This window comes from Pangasianodon hypophthalmus, chromosome 24, assembly GCF_027358585.1.
Source record: "Pangasianodon hypophthalmus isolate fPanHyp1 chromosome 24, fPanHyp1.pri, whole genome shotgun sequence".
Taxonomy (NCBI): domain Eukaryota; kingdom Metazoa; phylum Chordata; class Actinopteri; order Siluriformes; family Pangasiidae; genus Pangasianodon; species Pangasianodon hypophthalmus.
In genome coordinates this window covers 15,591,522-15,610,162 of record NC_069733.1, presented here as the reverse complement: position 1 = coordinate 15,610,162, position 18,641 = coordinate 15,591,522, and the positions used below count along the sequence as shown (strand labels likewise).

General features: G+C 37.8%; 1 protein-coding gene across 1 annotated transcript in view; it reads right to left on the bottom strand.

Moving 5' to 3' along the window:
• Positions 1–18,641, bottom strand: part of nos1 (nitric oxide synthase 1 (neuronal)) — a 57,997-nt gene that overhangs the window by 6,710 nt on the left and 32,646 nt on the right. The window contains exons 15-26 of the mRNA XM_026931613.3: positions 16,723–16,827; positions 16,005–16,060; positions 14,502–14,618; positions 13,978–14,152; positions 12,380–12,518; positions 11,013–11,091; positions 7,512–7,705; positions 5,672–5,841; positions 1,945–2,155; positions 1,125–1,212; positions 648–769; positions 382–530 (exon numbers count right to left, since the gene is read on the bottom strand). Of these exons, the coding sequence (XP_026787414.3) occupies positions 382–530; positions 648–769; positions 1,125–1,212; positions 1,945–2,155; positions 5,672–5,841; positions 7,512–7,705; positions 11,013–11,091; positions 12,380–12,518; positions 13,978–14,152; positions 14,502–14,618; positions 16,005–16,060; positions 16,723–16,827 (1,605 nt within the window). The remainder of the gene's footprint in view (positions 1–381; positions 531–647; positions 770–1,124; positions 1,213–1,944; positions 2,156–5,671; positions 5,842–7,511; positions 7,706–11,012; positions 11,092–12,379; positions 12,519–13,977; positions 14,153–14,501; positions 14,619–16,004; positions 16,061–16,722; positions 16,828–18,641) is intronic.

Here is an 18,641-nt window from a genome sequence, read left to right as displayed (position 1 = left end):
TGAACATATGATAATGATGATGGCTGAAAATGTTACCAAATCATCAGAAATAAAAATCAGTACTGAACTGATAAATCAGTGATCAGTGTATTTGAAACAATGTTACAATTTCAGTATAATCAAAGTTACACCAACACCCCAACTACAGTCAAGGGTGTCCTTATTCTGAAACCTACCAAGGTCTCCTTTCAGTTAAAATGCCCCTAAAGAGACAGGGACCTTCGAACAATGCAGTTTCCAAGCCAGTTGTCTCTATAAAGGAGCACAACTACTCTAATCCAGTTTAGTCATCTTTAAATGATCAGAATTCCACAAACTGTATACTTCACTAAATTTCCCAAGCCTTTGAAAATTCTTCTCAGTATTTGTTCATATTTTTACCTTTGGTCTTCCAGGCTCTCGTGAGTAAGCAGTGTAGAGTTCTTGAAACACTTCCTTGTTCTTGGCCTGGATAGTCTCCTCCTTGTAGATGTGATCCATTTGCGACTGTCGACACCCGAACACCAGGAGCATTGGACAAGACTTGATGCCTGTTTGAAGAAATCCAGAAAGCACTTATTCTGACTCGCATCATGACTGTGTACTTTATAGAAACTGTCTCATGGATGCTCAAGGGCATGAATTTATGTTTTGGGATTAAAACTTGCCCTTATTTTCAAGGTCATAAAGTCTCTGTTGCCAGAAGCTTCTGAAGGGGGCGATGCCTGTTCCTGGTCCAATAAGGATGCATGGGACGTTGCTGTCCTTTGGCATGCGGAAGGTTGGGGCTCTGGAAGTGAATGTAAACTTTTCTTCATCAAACAAATAAAAAAATCTGATTTATTAAGTCGTGATGACTCCAACACTTAAAGGTTGTATATGTATGTACTGATAAACAAAATCAGATAAATTGTTTGGCCATGTTACAGGTGAAGTTAGTAAAATCTTTACACTTTTTTTTTTTACCAAGCAGTAAAATTATCTTTCTAATTAGTCTTTTGGAAATTTTTGGAAGTATTTTGGAAATGGTTAGCTCCACTCACAGTGGGTGGCAAATTAAAAAGGATTTCAACAGACCAGGGGGGTCAATTGGAGGGGACTTTGACAATTGGACATATCACTGATATTGTGGAAAAGAACGTTACCCTCTGACGAAGCATGGCACCATTTCGTCCATCTCTAAGCTGTTGAGCCAGGACGAACACACTCCGTGGTGTATGGGACCAGCTCCGTCTGCAGAGAATTAAACATACGCTTGTTTGACTGAACACCTCTTCAGTACTGATCTGATGCCTCGTAATTAAGCCAGCTGGGGTCTGACAGAGTGCATCTCAGATGGATTGGGACTGCTATAATTTAACTGGCAATTACGCTATTATGTACATCATTTGATGTTTATAATGCATTTAGTGAGAAGGGCAAGGAGAGCGAGTGGAAAAGTGCGAGAGGTCACTTCGTAAGTGCGAGAGATGATTACCATCTTTATTTTGATCAAATCAGTCGTAACAAATCAACTAAATGATCCTGTTTCTGCCAAAAGAGCTGCTGAAAGTGAGAAGGCCCTTAGTGTATTGCACTTCAAGCAAAATTGCCAGTAATTGCTAAGTTCCAAGAACATCAGCCTGGAGACAGTGACAGGTTCAATGGGTTTATAAGTGTTTAGAAGTGCCATTTTTGTCTAAGTATTCTAGATTTACTTAATTCTGGCATTACAGGATTACAGGGATATTTCTCACTTCACTGGTTAGTACTTATTGCCCAAAAATTAATTATCCTATTTATTAGTTCACTCCTTCTTATTGGATACCTCGTTGTTTTGTATTGTTTTGTTTTTTGTGTGTGTTACTCTATTTTTTGTTGTTTTTGTTGTTGTTTTTTTGGTTGGACAATTTGGACAATTTTGGACAACCCCTCTCTAAATCCAGTGGACACCTTAAAGAGTTTGCAAGGTTCAAACTGTCTTACCCCGAGTGCGGTAGGAGACCACGGCCACGGTGAGGTGGATCTCGCCTGGGTGGAGGTCTGGTGAGGAGCTGATGGAGTAGTAGCGTGGCTGAAGCAGGGGCAGCTGGGTAAGGAGAAGTGTACAGGGCACCTGCAGAGATGGAAACTCCTCTAATACCTCCACCATGGTGGGGTTATTGTACCACTTCCACTCTTCATACTCCTGTAGACCCTGCATGCACACAAACACAATCATTTTTTAAATTTATTTATCTTTGATAAATATATTAAATTTAAATGATGGCACATTGAACAACATGCTAATCTTGTTGACAATTTTTTATTTAAAATTCATGATTTAAGACGTGGGTTACTGATTACCAGTGATGTAGCACTTGAACTGTAAACTTATGTCTGAATTAACTTCTGACTGTAACATGATTATAAAAACCTTTACAAAATGTTGTATTATTTGATATAAAGTACCTTGCAGAAGTATTCAGCCCCAATAAAAGCCATCAGATTCATCTACCTGCAAGGTTTTTTTTTTTTTTTGCAAACAAATATACAAATATATATTTACTTTAAGAGTACATATATGTCAAAATTCATTATTTGTCAGCGCATCTTAAAAAAATTTAAAACTAAAAGCTGCTTGCATAAGTATTTAACACCTTCATACTAATACTTGGTAGAACCAAGTTTTGCTGCAATAACAGCTTTAAGTCTGTTGTCAGCTTTGAGCACTGTTTGGAAGTGATTTTCACCCATTCTTTCTGGAAGATTTGCTTCAGGTTCTTCAGGCTGGTTGGATGTTGTTTGTGTACTGCAATTTCCAAACCATGGCACAGATTCTTAATGGGATTCAGATCTGGACTTTGACTTGGGCACTGTAGAACATTCACCTTTATGTTTTTAACGACTCCTGCATTGCTCTGGCCTTGTATTTGGGACCAGTGTCTGAGGATGAAAAGCGTCCCCAGAGCCTGATGCTGCCACAACCACATTTCACTGGCGCTCTTGAAATCTTTGTCTGATGCACCTTCACTCCACTCTCAGCCACTGTACTCCTTCAGAGTGACTGTTGGCCTCACTGTGGCTTCCCTCACCAGTCTCTGTCTTGTATTTGCACTGCGTTTTGATGGCGGGCCTTGTCTAGGTAGTGCTTGGGTGATGCAGCTTCCACTCCCATATTATTGATCCAACAGTTCTCACCATGTCCAACCTCTTAAATATTATTTTACACCTATTCCAAAGTTATGAACTCCTATTACCTTAGCTTTAGCTTCCGTAGAATGCTCCTTAGTCTTCATTTTCACTTCTTTCCTTCAGACTCACAATCTCTTTAATGACAGTGCAACAGAGGTGTTTTTTGTTCAGAAAATGGAAGCTGTATAATATTTCACAGCAGAAGGCCAATTATAAGTCAACTGTGCCCCCCGTTAAGACAATGTCTTTCATCTGGAGCATCCGGAACCTAGGGGGTTGAATACTTACGCAAGCAGCATTTTTCAGGTTTTGATTTTCTTTAATATTTTCTAGTCAATAATTAATTCTGACTTTGAAAATTAACTCTCTAGGAACGTGTGTTTGCAGTAAAAATACTAACAGGACGAATATGTGTATTTATCAATTATTATTCAGACAAATCTGATCAATTCCAGGGCGTTTGAATACTTGTGCAAGCCAATCTATGGAAATACACCACTTAAGTAACTGTTTCCTGAGCATTGAAAAACTTTAGTCAGACTAACCTCCATAACCATGAATGGTTCATAACAGTCTCACTTTGTTTAGCCATGAGCTCATACGCATATAAATAGGCCTAGTATTCTCAGGTGCTTGCGCAGCGATTATATCTTCCACACTGGCTCCAATTTAAAACACAGTTCTAAGAGGACGACCCTCTGGATTGAATATGGCTCATATGCCTGTCATCATCATCAGCCAAAAAGCCATTTTGGTCCTCAGCTTCACAATTGGCAATGTGCCCAAAAAGCGCCAACGCAGCCATTGTCGGTTGTTCTCCCACACCAACACACCGCTTTTTGTAGTCGAAACACACTCATGACTTTATTGCAAGGGACTTCACATGTAATTATGAACAAGGAATTATGCCTTAAATCTGATTGGAACACTTAACTCTGTGGTGATATCACTAAAAAGCATCCTTTTTAAAAAACTGTTTGGAATTTGGCACACATGCCAAAAGTGTGCATACACATGAGTAAGGTGATATATATACTGTTTCCATGCAAGTTTACTTTTGTAAATAAAAAAAAGTAACAGAAATTAGTAAAACAGTGGAAAGTAACAATTTAGTAAAGAACAAATCACAGTTATGACACAACAGGGTATGTAGTTACTTATTATTCTCCTATATCAGCATGTCCCAAAGTGTTTTATTCCTCTTATACCACTATAATTTGCCAGATTACTTTTTTCTAGTTAATTAAAGTATGACATGTTTATAGTTACATTTAATGTTGGGAACATCCACAAAACAATAGGTCCTGCTATCACTTATGCTATAGTAGCTATAAACAATCATTCAACAGTATCTTTTTTTTTCTTCAAGTACTACAAAAAATGCAGCCTGTCATGTTACTAAGAATCCTGTTACAGCTTTACCTCTGTCTGACTGTTAAAAAGTGCTGACACTGGAGACTCCTCCCAAAAATGAAAGAGACTCCTCCCCTTGTCTTTGTTAAATACCAACAAGTCCCTGCATTATTAGAACTTATTAGAAGACGCTTAACTTATTAATATAAACCTGTAATTTGCATTACAGTGAGCAGTACTGTCAGAGCCACTGTTATAGAAAATTAAACAACACATTCTGACGAGTCAGACTCGAGAATTTATCAGCATAGTGGTATAAGTATATATAATATACACCAGTGCAGCACATACGGTACAAGCATAACGGACATAATTACTCTGTAGGCTTTAGAACCGCTAGTGCAAATAGAGGAGAACATTTTACAAACACACCAATTCAACATCTCTTCAGTGGTGTTGGATGAAGTTTGGGTTGATGTGCTCTGGGATCAACTGTAATTGTTCAAAAGGTCTCTTACAATCATACAGAATTCAAGGCAAGCCTGAAATGAGCCTAATATAATACGATCATGCATAAAGACAGTCCTCCGCAACAAGCATGCTGCAGGAGTGAACACATTCATTCTCTCCTCCACTCCAGCCATTCCATCGCTTTTGCTTTTCTTTTTCTCTCTATGTTCCCTTTCCCAATCATTCAGTCCTTTCCTTCAGAGTCAGCTGAACCAGAATGGGGATGACTCACTGCCTTGGCAGCCATTTTTAGCAACATTGCGCCGAACTGCAAAGCCTGCGTTACAGTGGGAGGAAGTGAGAGGGAAATATTTCTGAGGCAGAAGAAAATGGCATTGACACTGAGTGATTGGCAAGGGGAAGCGAGACAGTTGGAGGGGTAATGAATGATCTGACTGAGAAAATTGCTGCTAATTTGAAAAGCAAAACCGGAGTCACGCGCGGCAGCGGCATCTTTAGCTGCACGCAGAGGAAGTGTCGGACAATGGATCCGAATACATTAATGAAATGAGTAAAGCTGGCAAATTAGGCTGAAAATGAAAAAAACAAACACAACACTCTTTCAAGAGGTTTTGCGAGACTGAACTGTTATTGCGTGTGTTGTTTGATCAGGACTGTATGGTTGTAACTGTGCGAATGTACTGATGGAGTTTTGGTTTGCGCTTGCTTTTCCTACCTTGCTGAGCACCTCTAGTCTCTTCCTCTGTTTCTCATTGGTGGCTAAAGGAGCGAACTGTTGCAGAAGCAGAGGGCTGGGAGGGGTCGTGATGTCCAGAAAGTATTTAAACGCTTGATAAATGGTGCACGGAGGAATCCGACTCTCATCCGTCCAGTTACTGATGACTCCTAAGGAGGAGAGAAAACAAATCGTGTTCAATACTGCAAAGAAAACAGACAGCCCTAATATCACTTGCAGTGAGAGCAACATCAAAAGGCTAACAGTCAGATATTCTTTCATGCACGTCTATAATCTGTACGTCTGAGATTAGGAGATCGTGACTGTGCATGCCCTTTGTGTGTCTGTCTAGACTGTATTTAATTATTTAATAAATGAACACAAATGTGCAACTGACCTCCTGCATCTAGACAGCTCTACATGCTGAGAAGCTGAGATAATTATGCTCCTTATGAATTTATTTTTAAACCTGCTGGCAGGTTGCATTTAGAGCATCTCTGCTGCTCAATTCTTTAAATGGAACTAAAGGTGCACAATATGTTGTCCTTTATACCATAATACCATATACCATATTATAATACCATATACAATATAATATCACTGTTGAATTCTCGATTCTCACTAGTCAGAAGGTGTTGATTAGTTTTCTATAACAGCAGCTCTGACAATAGTTCCAGCTGTAAGGCAAATCACAGGTTTATATTATAATTATAATTATAATTATAATTATAATATAATTCTAGTATGTTAACATTTAATATAAACACTCCATATAAACAGATTATAAATTTGTGTAATCGTTAATATAGTGAAGTTTTCTATAAGGGGATATTTATTTAGAGTTTTTGGAAGGAGTCTCCAGTGTCAGTGATTTAAAACAGTTCAAGATAAAGCTGTAACTTTTTTGTTTTTTCTTAACTTCAAAAAAGAGAGAGGCTGGTGAGAGAATAACTGTTTATATCGTCTATAACATAAGCGATAAGTTAATAACTAACTTGTCATTACTTGTAACTGTAAATGGATAAAAGGTATGCAATGTAATCACTGTCACATTGCTGTGGTGTAAGAGAAATAAAACACTTTGGGTTGTGCTGTTTCAGGAAAATAATCAACTTTGAGGCAGTAATAGTGACACTGTTGATTATTTTCCCATAGCAGCACCCCAGGTCATGTTTTATTCCTTACATAAATGAACACAAATGTGCCACTTAACTTCTGAGTCTAGACAGCTCTACATGCTGAGAGGCTGAGATAATTATGCTCTTTATTCATTTATTATTTAACCTACTGTCAGAATAATATTCCAGGTTGCAGCGTCTCTGCTTCTCAATTCTTGAAATAGGAGAGGCTGATGAGAGTAAAACTACTATGAAGTACATGGTCTCCCATGTGCTATTTTTTTTTTTATTATTATTATTTTTTAAATATGCATGACTTAATTTGTATATCAAAATACAAAGATTAAGGTTAGTCTCTTTTGATATCTCCATGTAAAAGCCAACTGTGTCTTCCTATTTCATATTATCTGATATAAATATCTCATGAGATTACATTGAATATGTTAATACTTTATAGTTTGTCCTGATACCTGGTATATTTTCTACATTAGTGTTTTGTATATAGGTCAGTTTTCATCCATCATCTTGGTTAGTTCTGAATAGAGTGGTGATTAGACAATTTTTTAAATATTTGATCTCTGTAAAAATGTACCACATCCAACTGTAGTGTCTTATTTAGGAGAATTTTATCAGCTCTGGTGTTTGCATCCTTGACTTCAGACTGACTAATTTGCTCTCTTTGTCTTTGTGAGGATTAATCCTCATATCTGCTGTGTCATTACCCAATGCTGTGTTCCTCTCCTCTAGAAACTCCACCCTCACGATTTGATTGACAGGAGGCGCATCCTCTAGTTTGTCGATCAGAGCCGTTACCAGGTCTTCGTTGTTGCCAGCGAAGATGCCCAAATGGTCTCCAGGCAGGTATTTGAGACTCTCATGGTTGTTGGCGTGGAGCTGGACGTATATGGTAGATCGACTAAGAGTCAGGAAAAACATAACACACAATCTGGTTAGATTGCCACTAATAGGCCTCATTTATCTTTTAGTAAAGTTGTGTAAATGTTTTCATAGGTTAAACTAAACTAAAAATTTCCTCCAATGTCAAAATGGTAACTAAATGTGGAAAGAGCACCTCCTAAACTCAGCATGTGCTAAATCTTCCAGCAATGCAGCTCAGCCATTGCAGCGAATCGGCTACAATAGACACACTAACTCTTCTCATTTTGAAGGGCGTCATTACTTTAGTCTTAATTGAATAGCTAGTTTTATTTGTTCACTGATAGCAAACATGTTTCACAATTGTCTTTTATTAAATTCGTGTGTGAACTTGAAATAAATAACCTATTTAAACTTGACAGTCAAACCTGTATATAAAATTCCAGTAACTCATCAGCAATTATATTATTTGTAGCTAATCAATTAAGGTTCACAATAAAAAATTTTCATGAATAGTATATTTTTTGTGTAAATGCTCCTGTGAACAACTTGACAAATACATTTGTTTGTACCCAGCTTGATATATGAGGCTTACTGTTCAGAATTGTGAAGGTTTTCGAGAGCTGTGTTTCTGTACTTGTGCACTGAGTGTACTTTGCACTCAGAGAATGAAAATATAAACACTGAACAAAAATGCTTCTCTCATGTAACCCCATCTCACTTCAGGGTCACTGGAACATGGATTTAAAACGAGCACAGTCAGTTCGCTGCATCATCAGGAAGTGTGTTATTCCTTCCCTACAGCTTCACGCTTCATACATTAAAAGGTTTGTAGTACTTTGTTAGAAAATGTTCAGGAATAGACACAGTTATATATAGTACTGTAATATTATATATATATATATATATATATATATATATATATATATATATATATATATATATATATATATATATATATATATATATATATATATAGTACCTATTTTTTTAGTACAAACTTTGTTCTAGATTTTTATTTTATGACTTCTACATTATTGATTCAGTACAAAAACATAGTTTTCCAAACATTAGTTTTCCAGCACAAAATTAAATGTTACGGAAAAATGTTTGTATGTCGGTGAAGAAAGCAGCAGATTATGTAAGAGACCACTTTTCAAAAAAACATAATGAAGGCTGCTGGGTTTTGCTGCAAAAATAAGAAGCAAGTGTGACAGTCAAAGTCTCCAGAAGAACTGTGGCTGGTTCTGCAAGATGCTCAGTAACACTTACAGCTCATTACTGTAAAAATAGACTACTATTTTTTTATGGCAAAGGGTCGTCACATCAAATATAGACTTTGTTTCATTTATTACTCTTTACTGCTCTTTATAGTATTTTGCCGCAGTTTTAATGTAGAAACATTTAATTTCATTATTTTTGAAGGCATCTTTGCTCTAGCATTTGTATGCATGTGCCTAGGACTTTTGCACAGTACTGTATATATGATAAAATTCATGATCGTATGTGTATGTAATCATGTATTTCATCACACTCGGTTGTAACATTTGTTGGAGAATTTTGCTTCTCTGTCTTCTTTCTTTACTCACTGTTTTTATATGGTGATTGTATCAGTGAGAGTTCCTGTGCAGATTAGTTGCTGAAGGTTATAAAGAACCACCTTCTGAAGCTGTTATTGCCTAATAAAGAGATGTAGAAACTTTTATACGCCCTTTCTATACAATTATGAATGTTCATTATATTGTAACCTATAGAGAGTTCTATTGTTTACACGTCACTATAAAAGAGTTGCACCTGCTCTGATCATGGGCTCACTCCCGTAGTATAGCTGAAGTGATAACTAACTGCTGCTGTATTACTCAGCTGTGCTCCCTCTGCAGAGGAAGAATAAACTTCTCTCCTTCTGATCTATAAGATTGTCTCCTGTTTCTATTTTCGGAATTGGGAAAATTCTCCAACAACATTCAGATCCTGGCAAATGCTGGTTATGTGGATTAGATTATATTAGCGTGCAATATCAGGGTTTTACAAAGTTACTTGCAATCCTAATCCTAAATTCTCTCAAGTAACTTTTGGTTTCTAGAAAATGTAATCTACAAGTTTTGTGTTTTTTTTCCTAAGAACTTCATCTTTATGTAATGGTTTAAAATTTGTAGTTGTAGGGACATTAACACTTTAAACATTTCCATTATATTAGTTTTTGTCTTGTAATCCATGTTCAATGTTGCATTCAGTAAAATTTAAATACGCAAACACACGCCGACACACCACGCTTGCTGTTTAAGTTAAAGTTGTAAGAACATTAACACTAGGAAACTAAAAAATATTGACGCAGAGAAGAAACTTGCTCATGGCTGAGGCTAATTTATTTAGCTACCACATTGTTAATAAAGACAATGCAAAGATATAACAACAGTTCAAATAAAATCATCAAAATGATCAGTATTTATCACAAATCTATTAATACATTACTAAAAACAACTGTGTGTAGCCAAAACTACACTGTATTTACACTTAGCATCAAGTTGTATCCTTGAGTCAAACGTAGCATTAGCTGACAGAAAATCATAAAAACGTTTCTGAAGTAATCAAGGAAGTGTTAGAACCAAACGTCCTCTGTTAGCTGGAAATATTCATCAGGCTGTTTCTGGGAAACTTAGAACAACTTCGAATATAAGCTAGCTATAAACTGACAATTTTTAGTCTAGCTAACAATCATGCTAGCTAGATTGTAGCTGCTAAATCATTTATATGAACAATGAAATGTCCAGTGCTCTGTGACCATAGAAAAAGATTTCTCAGTAATATCAACATTTTCTTAAAAAAACAATATGTTGATAAATTACTAAGGCTCCATGGCTAAAATTATTTAATTACATTTAGCATGGACTATGAAGAAAACCTCAGTGGATTCCACAATACTGAAAAACACTAACATAAAACTCATTAACTCTGAACTGAATTTTAATTTCTAAATTAAACCATTAAAACCATTTTTAGGATGAATATATTACAGAACATTAGTTGGGGACATTTCTCAGGCTTTTAAACAACATTAGAACTTTTTTCTCTTACTCTTCTCTTTCAACCTGTGTGGACTTTACATGTTTTACACCTTTTATAATGCAGAACAACAAGACAGAGCTACATCGCAGTGCTGGTAATGCAACGTGATCTGAAAGCACACCGCTCTTACACCTCGCCGAGGTCGAGAAGAGCTCGAAGCTTGATATCAAAGTGCGTGTGTGGAAAACATGAACCCGACTGTCTCTTTGGTGCACACTGCATTAGTGCACTTAATGCTTTTAAAGTACTCTGAGCTCCAGCCCTGGAATCAGATCACTTACTTTGACTTGACACTCTGAAGATTCTGTCTCATCAGGAACTTGGCGCCGTACACCTTCTTCTTGTGAATGCTGTAAAGAGCTGAGGAGGGAATACAAGCCTCGGTCAACAGCCTGAAGCACACAACCACTTAAGAAATTCAAAATGACTGCGGTACTTTTTTTCTTTTTTTTTTTAACACCTCAAAAGGAAAGTGGTGGAAGTATGCAGATTCTTTGGAAATCCATTTGGAGCTATTTTATTGCTGATTAAATTTAATTAGCAAGCTCTGTCCCATTTATACACTGCAGTCATGAGGCAATGATGAGAATGATAATAGCTCATAGGAGTTATACACAAACATTTGCCCAAATCTCTTCTCAGGGAGAAACGATTTTTTTTGTTGGTTATGTGCAATATTAATTGAAAAGGCAGCCAGATTTAATAAATCTAGCGTGATAAAATTGTAGGCAATTATCCTGATAAGAAAAATCTCTACATGCTTGGCACCAGCACTGATTTATTTACTAGCCAGCTTATAATCGCAAGCTAGTGTGTTGTGCAAAAGGAGCTAGTGTATAGATAACTTTAACAATATAGCCAGACACATCAAGAAAATAAACTACAAACATCACGCCATAAAAATAGGCACTTGTGTAAGGCAGTGTGCTGTTCAACCGATTTTTCTTCTAATCAATCAAATATCAAGAAAATATATTTATTATTTTAACACATTTAACAAAATGTGTTTTATCATGAATTACTTCATGTGAAAGCTTCTCAAAGGCACAACACTGAAAAATTGGACAAAGTGTTTTCATTCAATTTCTTATGAAAAAAGAAAATCTTTTCATACAACTTGAGATATGCAAATTGCATGCAAATTCTAAGACCGTGTTGGATAATCCTGGTGTTCAAATGATTGAGCATTATCATATTGATATAATGAGATTTCTAGAGAGGGTACAGAGATATTTTTAAACGAGCTATAAATTAGTAATACAATAAGATTTAATATATCATAAAATTGATAGAGATATTTTAATTCAAAACAGCCAATAATCACACCATCTATAATCAAAATATATTAACTCTAGCATAGCTGTCTGACCAAAAAGTAAACAAAAAACTTAATTTTTAATTTCACTTAATGTTAATTTACTTAATTTTATGCTAGCACTCCACAACAAGCATCTCACATTGCTAATTTGCTGGTGGTGTGTATCGAGCTGTTCAGCTTAGCATTTCACAGAAAAAATGTTTTCATCAATAAAACATATAAACATTGAGGTCATGTATTATTTTAGATTATTTTCCAACACTGGCTTTGTGGAGTGAAGAAACACTGTGTGTGTGAGTGGCCTTGGTGGATCCCGAGGCTGCACTATACCTTGCGTTAGTGTTGGTGCTTCAGCTGTGTATGTCATGCGGAACTTGCTCTTTTTCCAGCTGCGGTCATTACTAATCAGTGAATCATTCGCCTTCTCAATGTTCACATCGTCACCGACACAAAAAACATCGCAGGCAGCCTGAAAGATCAGGTATTAAATGATGGTGTTTAGTGTCTAAACCATTTGCTAGAAAAAATATATATTTCAAGTAAGTATTTATATTATATGTAAATAACTCAAATCTTCCAAAACTAACAAGTAAAACAACAATTCCCACATGCTGATGTCACTGACGCCGAATGTGGCTCATGTCCCTGATTGTGATTGAGTGTATGCTCTCTAATGGATTTGAGATATAACATCAGACCACAGCGTCGTGATTCAGGACTCTCAAAATATTTATGTTTTATTTCCTGCCAGGGGTAACACAAGTTTTTAGGCCATCTGACAGGACAGCACATCCCACACATCTTTACTTTCAAGGTCATTCCTTTGAGCCGCTAGGTCCTACTCTCCCCAGCTTTCTCACCTTACTTCCTGGTTTCTACAAGTTCCCACTTCCTGTTTTCCTTCTCTTCGAGTCTCGCCCACTTCTCTCTCATCTATATTCTTATTTTGTCTCGTTAGTCTGTGTATACAGTTTGTTTGTGTGCTTTGCCAAATCTTGTCGCAGCTTTTCTTTTTTTCATTTTTGCTTTTTTTTATTTGTAGTTATTTTTTATTACTCATTTAATTTTCAACATGCATCCATTCATCTATCCTTCTACCAATCCAGCACGCATCAATCCATCCATCCATCCATCCATCTATCCCTCAATCCATCCATCTCTCCATTCATCCATCCATCTATCCACCAATCCATCCATCCATTCATCTATCCCTCAATCCATCCTTCTCTCCATTCATCAATCCATCAATTCAACATACATCCATTCATCTATCTATCTAGCAATCCATCCAAAAATTCACCTATCCAACATGCATCAATCCATTCATCTATCTACCCATCCATGCACCAATACATCCATCCATCCATCCATCTACAAGGTGTACTATGGGTGCTACATTTGCAGTTTTTTTTCTAGTTCCTCTGTTTCTATTTTCCTTATAGTTTGCATACAATCCTAGAAAATGGGTTCCTTTGGGTTTCTTCGAATAGTTAATCCTTCTAGCCTTCTATAGGGGTACTACATGCAACAGGTTCTGAAAAGAAGATCCTTCATAGAATTTTCTCCAAAGGGACAATCTAAAGAACCATTCAGGGTGCTAGGTAGAATTTTTTTTCTAAAAATGTAAAAATCTAAAAATCTTTTTCTTTTCTGTGTGTTGCATTTTTAGAAATATACTGGCTGTTGATTATGATGCCTGCATGTGTTCTGACCACTGCTCTGTACCTTAACCGTGATTATACATTACACATTAAATAAAAAGAAGTCTCAGATTTATTATAGTGTGGTGTCACATGGTAATGTCTTACAAAACATCTTACGTAAAGAGCTTATTATGAGAAAGGGAGTCTGCTACAATCACACTGATTCTTAAAAACATAATCACATTACTATGATGTCCACAGGGCATGCGTGTTGATCGCAAGTACCTTGAAGACTTTTTTGGCCCAGGTTCTAAAGGCCTCCTCTTGGCCACACAGTTCGTCTCCCTCACCCATGCGGAGTATGCGCTCTCCTCCGAGCTCCTCGAACAGCGTGTCCACAGCGTGGGCAAATGCACAGAAGTGTGGGTAGGCCCGCGAGCCAAGGCCAAACACAGAGAACCTATCAGAGACATCCAGAGACACAAAAACACTGACACGCTAAAGTGTGGGCAGGCCCTGCGGCTCCAAGGCCAGTAACAGAGAAGCTACAGGAGAGGGATATGCACATAAACACACAAGTAAGAGGTTTGCTGGCCTGGAACCTGGAACAAACCCACTTAAAACACACATATAAAGAGTGTGGGTGTAGCCAAGGCCGGAGATTTTGAAACAAAAACATAATACACAAAAACACACATGCACACATTGCAATACTGAGAACTTGGGATAATACGGGATATATTTTCCATTAACTTTAATTACGTTGTACATGTTAAGTGCACAAAAATGCACACTCTGTTTTGGAGTACCTGACGTTAGCGAGCGGTCCTGTGCTCTCAAAGTGGGGTTTATGCTCAGGTTCATCGCTGGAGGACTTCCGAGTGTCCGAGTATGAAGAGACGCTGTTGAAGCGCACCTTGTAGCTCCTTCGAAAGAGCAAACATTACTTACTGAGTAGAAGATTCTTGCATGCATGTGAAACAATATTGGAAGGAAACAACAACTCAGGTTGGATTTTGGTTGGTAATTCCAAATTTCACACTATAAAGGATTAAATTAAAGGAGCGATTTGTCATTTTTGCACCTTCTGCTACTTGAATTGCAACTGCAGTGAAAACATTCGCCTTCCATCTACACCCCCTCTGCTGAAACTACCACATGCTTCCTGAGTTGCCTTTTCAGGAAATGGGGCAGGGCTATACAGCCCTGTTTCACCTGGGGGCGGGGCTGATTTCAGGGCCAGAAAAATGTAAACAGAAACCTGAAAGCCAGATGCACTGCATGGCAATATTGTTGATAATAATAATAATAATAATAACAATAAGTTTTATTATTTCTATGATTTATGATTACTTTATTAGTATTTTGGAATTTAAATATTATTATAGCAGGTTTTGGTCTTTAAACACCTTTAAAGTTCTGCACCTTTAATACAAATAAAATGTGTGTTTACACTCTGTATTTTTACTAGTAATTCATTCTTTGCTTTATGTAAGCACCCATTTCTGCTACTCAGTATACAAATGAGTTAGATAGTAAGATTAGTTTCTTGAATATTATGTACTTATTCTTCCTTTGAGGAATTGCCTTAGAAAGTAAACATAAACAGGGAGAGGTCATATTTACAGCAACTGCAATAGTAACTAGTGTAAGTACTACACTGGCCTGCTCACTGTGTATGAGTGAGGTCAGCTGGGAGCATAGTGACATGCGGTCTGACTCAGAAGTTGATTGTTGCAAGGCGAGCACTATGATGAGTAGCCCTATTTTTGAAAACATGCATCTATCTATGCATAAAAAGTCAGTTATATAAGGTTTAACCCTAGAACCCTTTTGGTTTGTCCAGCTAAGGAAACCCTTTAAGTGACCTCTAGCTTCTCCTTGGTATAACACTGGTGTTCAGTTTGACCTACTGGAGGAAAAGTTTCTCTCAAGAACCTTACAACAGATAAAACCCGTATACAAAGGGAAAAACCCTTAATTTAAAATGTCATACCAAACTGATTTACTCAATACACTGCAATTCTTCACAACCACTCACCACGATGCAATCAAACATATCTCAAAATGGGCAAGAAAATCTGTTTCGAAACTCTTCACAGTGTGGAAACACATGTAGGAAAAAATCCCAGACCCACAACTTACCACCTGCTTTTGGTGTTTTATAACTACTGCATGAATATTCGAGTGTGTGTCTGCAAAGGACACTGCACAAATTAATGATGGCAAAGCTACTGGGTGGGAGGAAGAGAAGAGAACCACTTGTGTGTGTGTTTAAACACACACACACACATACACACACTCTCACTCACTTTCTCTCTGTGCTGGTGGTTGGGTGTCTCATCTCCATCAATGCCGCACCAAATTTCTGCATCAGAGAAACAACAGAGGGAGAGAAAGGGGGGGGGGGGGAGCAGGGAGAAAGAGAGTGAAAGAAAGACAGACAAAGAGAGACAGAGAGAGTGAGACAGATAGAAAGAGCAGAAGTGAGAGACAGAGAAAGAGAAAAAGTAGAAAGAGAGACAGAGAGAGAGACAAAGAAACAGAGAGACAGAGAGAGAGACAGAGAGAGAAACATAAAGACCAAGACAAAGAAAGAAAGAAAGAAAGAAAGAGACACAGACAGAAACAGACAGACAGAAAGAGATAGATAGAGAAGGATAGACAGACATGTAGAGAGAAAGACAGACAGAGAGAAACAGAGATCAAGAGACAGAGCCAGAGAAAGGGAGAAAGAAAGAAGAGATGATAGAGAGAAAGAGACAGATTGAGACAGAGAAAGAGAGAGGCAGTAAGACAAAGACCGAGAGGAAGAAAAACAGAGAGACAGACGGCCAGAGAGGCAGACAGATAGAGAGAGACAGAGAGAGAAAGACAGATAGTCAGAGAGAAAGTGAGAAAGACAGAGAGAGAGAGAAGGAGAGAGAGTCACTTCATGAAAAACACCTCAATATGTTTCAAGTGTGATTCCCAGTAATCTCAAGTGTAGAAATAAAAGAGGAACATGTGAATGAATCAGCATTCGCTCACCTCTCCGTTCTCAGGCGGGTCTCCGTTACCAAACGTACTGGTGACCACCAAGACCAATGTCTCATGCTCCAAGTGCACAACGTCGTACTCTTCCATTGACATGACCTGTGAATACGCAGTCACAGACTAAAGCACACACTCCATACCTCAGCTTTAACACACACACAGATCATACAGAGTCATCTGTATGCTCAATAATTGCACTGTATTTTTGTATTATACACAAAAACAAATGGAGTACATTACATCAATATAAAGTAATTTATAAATGAGTAAAAATGTATAAATCGGGATCGATTTAAAAACAAGGAGATTGTGAGTTCAAATCCTGATGATGTCACAGCAAAATCAGCCATCAATCTCCTGTCAATCACAGTGACACTAGCCAATGGTGGGTGTCTGTGAGCTCATGTATGTGGAAGAGGGTAGATAGCGCCTTCCTGCTCGTGTGTTACGCTGCCCTGTGACGCTGCATGGGAAGCAGTTTGAAAAGTCGCAGCTGGCTGGCTTCACGTGTCTCAGAGATAGCACGTGTCAGCCTTCACCCTCCCCGGTTGGTAGCTGTCATGTGATAGAAGAGAGCTAGCTGGTGGGTGGAACACTATAGAGTAACTAAAGTGCAAACCCTGAGGCTGTTAACATAAAACCACTAACCATCTGCAATACTGCATTTATACTAATGTGAAAATGGTAACACGTCACAAAACAGCATGTCTGGAAAACATGTTAATAGCAACTACAGCATGTCTGGAAAGTCAGGAACCAATGGGAATGTGTTGAGCAAAGTTCGCAAAAACAGGATACACCAGCTGAGAAAATGCGTAGAGCGTATGAGTGAGCATATGTTCTGAATAATAATTACAAAATTAAGTACATGTAGTTCTATTCACACCGGTTTGTGATTTTTCAGACACCTTGTAGTTAAATTTCAGTTGATGCTTTCCACGTATTCAGTCTTTCCCATCTCAGAAATCTCAGATTCACCCAAAAGTAGCACCTGCGATCTGTAAAGGGCTTCCCGGGATTAAACTGTAAACTGTTGGAGAATCTCTGCTCACATGACTCAGCAACAGCAATCTTACAAGAACAAACATTTACTTGTTGGCTGCATGTTTGGTTTCAGTATTTTCCTGTCAGAATGACATTTACATTTAGCTTACAAGTTCCTCCTAGATGTGGAAGGGGGAGAGCTTCTTAAAGGTCCATGTGCCTTTAGTAGAAACGAAGAAGGAATTAGCAGATCTGTTCTAACTGGGGGTGGGGCTAATTTCTGGGCTGAAAAGGAACTAGCCTCGTCCATTTCATGGCAATATTGCGAATTACAATTTTTCTAAGGAATCTTTGAAACTATATGATTATTACATGCCTTTAAAATCTTACAGATTATTAAAATGCACCTTTAAGAGCAATAATTCCACACTAGGGCATATGGCTGTTAAGTCAAGCTAATATCCATTGAGCTGGATTAGGATGACAATGATACCGGCAGCTTGGAGTAGCGTAGCGATGATGAACTGTTCACCCAGCACTTTAACAAGGTGCTAATGCACCGCCATGCAATTACGAGTGACGATGTGTTAGTGTGTGTGGATTAGTGAATGCCTTCAAGACACGATGAGACAGAGAGGTGGGAAAGACTGAGAAAGTGAAAGACAGAAAAAACAAATGGAGCTCTAGGCCCAAGTCATGTTTATTCAATCACATAACACCAGCACTATCACAAGAAAAATATATATTATTTTGCTCCATGAAAAGTCTACACTATGCCACACAATCGTGCCTTTCTGCTTTGATGCTGTTTCTTATTTTCTCTGAAGCCTCACACAGCCTGGGGTGTTTTGTGATCTTATCTTAAACTACAGCGCACCACTTGGCTGAGTAAATTCTCATGTGTCTCTTGGCGATTTACTGCATGGGAG